Raw genomic sequence first — 5,530 nt, 5'->3', positions numbered from 1 at the left:
GGACAAGGACCCCCACCCCTACCCCACCCCACGTGCACACACACACACACACACATGCACGAATGGCTACGGCTTGCAGGCTCTGGGCCTGAGTCCTGGGAACCAGTCCCAGACGCTGCCCGCCCTCCCAGCTGGATCCCGGGCCAGGCGGCTCCAGTTTCTGAGTGAAATGTGCTCACAGTGGGCGGCCACATGGGCTTGTTGTGAGAATTCAGTGCACTGATGTTTGAGCCAAGCTTGGCGAGCGCCCCAGGAGGAGACGTGCTCGCACAAGGGGGGTCGGGGGGCGCTGCAGACCTGGATGGGGATGAGTGTGGGTCCCCTCGGGCAAGGGTCCTGCTGCCCCCCCTCAGAGGCTACACCAGCGCAGGGAGGGGGGCCGGGGCCGGGAGGGCCCCCTCCTCCCCGTGCAGGGCCAGGGCCCTGCGTCTGGCAGCCTGCGCCCCCGCACCAATTACAGGCACTTAGTCACAATTTCCTCTCGCACTTCCTCTCGGCAGCAGCAGAACAACAGCCTTGGTGCCGAGCTGCCCCTGTTCCCGCTCCCTCCAGCCCACGGCTGACGCTGAGGACAGCAGGGGGCCCGGGGGTGGGACGTGGACCCCGAGTCCCTGCTCCCCCGCAGAGGGGGCTCCTCCACAGTCAGAGACGGAGCTTTGGCACGATCCCCCCGCGGAACCGGCGAGAAGCCTCGCTTTGTAAAAGGGATCTTTATCGACCAAGCAGGCATTTTCCGGCAGGCCCCGTGCACACCCCACTCCCCTGCCCAGTCCTCGCAAGACCCCTGTGCGGAGGGCGTATCAGTCGCCTGCTGCTGTGCAAAAAGTCACACCAGCCCGGCCGCATGGCTCCGTGGCTGAGCGTTGACCTAGGAACCAGGAGGTCAGGGTTCGATTCCCCGTCAGGGCACAGGCCCGGGTTGTGGGCTCGATCCTCAGTGTGGGGCGTGCAGGAGGCAGCTGGTCCATGATTCTCGCTCATCATGGATGTTTCTATCTCCCTCTCCCTTCCTCTCTGAAATTAATCAAAATATATTTTTTTTAAAAAAGTCACATGGAAATGTGCTGGCTTCAAGCACAGCGAGCCCGGTGGCCTCGGGAACACAGGAGGGACCAGCTGGTGGTTCTGGCTCAGTCTCTCTGCGGTTCCGGGAAGGGTCAGTGGGCTGGAGGTCAGGGTGGCGCACTCCTGCAGCCAGGAGTGGGTGCTGGCTGTCGGGGGGCCTCAGTGCCCCTCCCCAGCTGCTTGGGCCTCCCAGCAGCTCGGTCTGGGTGCCAAGAGCTGGTGTCTCCAGTGGGCAGGGCGCAGTGGCCTTTCGTGACCAAGCCTTGAGGTCCCACAGGCCCCACGCTGGCCTGGATTCAGGAGAAGGAACGTTCACCCCAGCCCTCCGTGGGAGGGTGGCCAAGGACTCGGGGCCCATGATTGAAAGCTGCTGGACCCCCGTGTGACAGGCGAGGAAGGAAGCTCAGACCGAAACCCACCCCCAGTGAAAGGGAGCTCACGGCTCCCTTCACAGGAGAGTCCTGGCTCAGGAGCTGGATTCGGGGGCCCTTTCTCTCTGGTCCGCCTCCCCCCACGTGGCTTCATTCTCGGGAGGGCCTGCCCTGAGTGGCTGTGGTCACCAAGGCTCCTGGCTCCCAACCCACCAGCTCAGCAACCGGAGGAAAAATTAAAGTTCAACAAAAGTCCCAGGGCCGAGTTTCATTGGCCAGCTCAGGTCACATGACCACCCTGAGCCAATCAGTGTGGCCAGGGGACAGTATGCTCTCTGATTGGCCAGGCCTGGGTCCAGGGCCCACGAATTACATGGATCTGAGAGGCGATGGAGGGTCCCCTGAAAACTGGGCTGCTGTTAAGAGGAGGTGGGCACCCTCCCCACCAGGGGCCGTAACATTTATCGTTTTATGTGACTCCGGGCAGAGCAGGCTGGGGATCCTTACAGCCGAGCTGTGGACACCGACCCCACCTCCTGCCAGCCGCCTCTCACACACCTGCACATGCCCAGCCCACCTGCCTATGGCCAGGCCCATGGCCACTGCCCCTGCTGCCCTCCACGGTCCCGGCTGCAGGGTGGTGGGGGGGCGTCTTCTGTGGACTGCCCCTGGCTGCTCTCTGGGGTTTTAACCTCTGTCCTCTGCCTGCTTGTCGGGTCCTGAGAGTGGCTACACCCCACTGAGGCCACAGCTCTGGGAAGGTACCTCCCTCCACACCCAGTTCTTAGGGCTCCCTGGCCTGCCCAAGTGCTGCTCCCTGGGTCACTGCTGCCCCCCATTCTTCTCAGCTGACCCCTCTGTGCCCTCTGCTCCCCCAGTTTTCAACTGACCGACCTCGTAGCTCTGTCCCTGAGTGGAGCCCAGGACCTGTCCAGACAGTCCTGCTGCTGAGACCAAAGTCCTGTGATACCGGCCTCAGTGTCTGGGCCAGGCCAGGCTGACACCTGCCCTCCCCCCTGAGACCCACAACCCCCCCGCCCCGCACCTCCCACACGTGCGAGGTGAAGTGGCCTCTCTGTTGTCCTCTCCCTGCCAAACAGACCCACATCGCCTTCCGAAACGCAGGGTAGCCAGGTTACCATGGCAATGCCCATTATCCCTGCTTAACAGGAGATGAATCAGTAGCTAAAAATAGGCTCCCAGAGTAGATGGATGGATGGATGGATAGATTGATGGATGGATGGATGGAGGGAGGGATAGAGGGGTAGGGGGATGAATGGATGGAGGAGTGATGGATGGATGGATAGATTGATGGATGGATGGTGGGTGATGGATAAATGGGTGGGTGGTGGATGGATCGATGATGGATGGACAGATGGGTGGGTGGGTGTGTAGGTGGATGATGGGTGGATGATGGGTGGATGGTGGGTAGACGGGTGGACAGGTGGATGATGGGTAGATGGAGGGGTGGATGGAGGGGTGGATGGAGGGATGGATGGTGGATAGGTAAATGGGAGGGTGGGTGGATGATGGGTGGATGGTGGGTGGACGTGTGGATGATGGGTGGATGGAGGGATGGATGGTGGATAGGTAAATGGGAGGGTGGGTGGATGATGGGTGGATGGTGGATGATGGATAAATGGGTGGGTGGTGGATGATGGGTGGATAGAGGGATGGATGGTGGATAGGTAAATGGGAGGGTGGGTGAATGATGGGTGGATGGTGAGTGGACGGGTGAATGGGTGGTGGACCTGGGCTCAGGGTCAGGACAGTTTGTTTCTCCCAGATAAGATAATTCAGGGGAAATCTTGATTGGAATCCACCCCCACGGGCTGGGAGGCTCCGGCTGGCGGAGTCCCTCCCCTCCCCCCTGTTTCCAGAGCAGAGCCTGCAGCGCGCAGTAGGTCCCTTTAGAGCCAAGAGCAGGCTGAAGTCATGGAGGCCCTGCCTGGCAGCCCCTTCCCACCTGGGGGAGGGGTCCCTCAGAGGTTGGGCAGCCATTGCACCCTCGGGCGCTCCCCGGGGTGCAGCCTCCTGACACCCTTGCATTCCTGGGAGGGCCCTTCGTACAGTCCAGGCAGGGCCCAGTGAGCCTGAGTCTGGAAGATTCCGTGTCCCAGAGTGAGGGCCGAAGGCGCAGTTCTCCCCGCCCCACCCCTCCCGTGGGGGCAGTCTCGGGTGGACGGGCGCGGGGGCAGTAAATGCACAAACTGCTGCCAGCATGAGACGACACTTTATTGCACCTGAGCCCAGCTGGGTGCGGAGGCAGGGCCCTCACAGCAGGGGCAGGAAAGGGGCACAGGGGGCAGGGCTGACCATCGGGGCCTGGGCACCATTTTCTCTGTGACGGACGCTGCCTGCTGGCCCCTCCCCAGGAACATCAGATGCACCGTGACTCCCCCAGCCCCTCCTGGGGCCGGGCCAGGTGTGGGGGCTACCGCCAGCCCCCCGCCCCATCTGCTTCTGTTTCTGGGTCTCCTCGGGCCTGGGCTTGCTCATCCTTCAACCTCGGGGGCCCCAGGGGATGAGGGCGCCTGGGCGCTTGGGGGACAGGAGGCTTCTGGGAAGTCAGGGGGGAGTTTAAGGGACCTCAAGGGTGCTGGGGACAGGAGGCACCCTGGCCGCACCCCCTCTCTGGGGTCCTCATGGGGCGCCGAGGCCTGGAGGCGGCAGCTCCTTGTGGCTGTAATACTCCACCACCTGCTTGGGCACCTCAGCCAGCACGCACCTGGCCAGCGCCGCGGGGGAGGCCTGCGGGTGGGACACCTGCTCACAGGCCTTCCTGGTCCTCGGTCCCCAGCCTCACCCTCCTGAGCCCTGCCTGCCACCTGGTGTGGGAGCCGCTGAGGGGACCACAGCCAGGATTCACCTGGTGGTCAGGTGAGCCTCCGATAAGCAGGTAGACCCTGAAAGAGGAGGCTGCGGTGCCCGACACCTCAAGTGGCAGCTGATGGGCCCTGAGTGACATATATGGTCACGTGACCCCTCCCCTGGGTCAGTGGGCTCCAGCTCGCCAGCCACCGAGAGGAGAGAAGGGCACCTGCCTCTCCCGGCCCTGCCTGATGGGACCTGCCGCCGTCGCTGGGACAGGGGAGCCTCGGGGCCGGGCCCTGGACCCCCAGCCTGTCCAGACACTCACATTCTTGAGCTCCCGGAAAGGCACGAACTGGACGATGTCCCGGAGCGCGGGCTCGCCCCGCGGGGAGCGCAGGACGCCGTCGTCCCCGTCCAGCACCTGCATGTCCGTGAAGTCGGCGTTGCCCACGCCCACGATGATGATGGACATGGGCAGGTGGGAGGCTCGCACAATGGCCTCCCGTGTGTCCGCCATGTCGGTCACCACGCCGTCCGTCAGGATCAACAGGATGTAGTATCGCTGGGGACGCGGGGAGGTGGGTTGGTGGGCTTGGGGGCTTGACCGGGGGAGGCAGCCTCCCTGGAAGGCCTCCCAGGTGGCCTCGGGGGGGGACTGCAGACACCCCTTCGTCTGGTTTCAGGGGTTTCTGGGGTGTTTTCGCTGAAGCACAATATGTACACGAGAACCAGTGAGTCTGTGTGTGTGCCCTGCACACACACGGTGCCCATGTCACCGGTCATCACCCCCAGTGCTGCCGGGGTGACCCCCTCGCAGATGGGGGGCTGAGGCAGTGGAGCCCCGACTTGAACCCAGGTCTGAGGCCAGAGAGCAGGGACCTGCAGGTCCCGGTGGAGAGACCCCGAGACCCAAGGAACAGAATTCAGAGAGGGGCCCTCCTGGGGTGAGGGAACTAGCAGCTGTGCATGGAGAATTTTGGAGGGCGGCCAGGAGGTGAGCCAGCTCTCAAACGGTCCGGAAAAGGGACAAGCCCGGCCGGCGGGGCTCAGTGGCTGAGCATCGACCTGTGAACCAGGAGGTCAGGGTTCGATTCCTGGTCAGGGCACAGGCCTGGGTTGCGGACTCCATCCCCAGTGTGCGGTGTGCAGGAGGCAGCCGGTCCATGGTTCTCTCTCATCATTGATGTTTCTACTCTCTCTCCCTCCCTCTCTGACATCAATAATAATATACTTTTTACAAAAGAAGACGACCTTTGCACTGGCTGCCCCCCCCCCCCCCC

At 63.1% G+C, this 5,530-nt stretch overlaps 1 protein-coding gene across 1 annotated transcript in view; it reads right to left on the bottom strand.

The window, feature by feature from the left end:
* Window positions 1-3,656: 3,656 nt before the first annotated feature.
* Window positions 3,657-5,530, bottom strand: part of CPNE7 (copine 7) — an 11,355-nt gene continuing 9,481 nt past the window's right edge. Inside the window, exons 13-14 of the mRNA XM_015572051.1 lie at window positions 4,576-4,812; window positions 3,657-4,187 (exon numbers count right to left, since the gene is read on the bottom strand). Of these exons, the coding sequence (XP_015427537.1) occupies window positions 4,080-4,187; window positions 4,576-4,812 (345 nt within the window). The 3' untranslated portion in view covers window positions 3,657-4,079. The remainder of the gene's footprint in view (window positions 4,188-4,575; window positions 4,813-5,530) is intronic.

The sequence above is a fragment of the Myotis davidii genome, unplaced genomic scaffold, assembly GCF_000327345.1.
Source record: "Myotis davidii unplaced genomic scaffold, ASM32734v1 scaffold1453, whole genome shotgun sequence".
Lineage (NCBI taxonomy): Eukaryota > Metazoa > Chordata > Mammalia > Chiroptera > Vespertilionidae > Myotis > Myotis davidii.
Note: the sequence above shows the minus strand (reverse complement) of the source record. Positions and strands in the feature narration are given on the sequence as shown.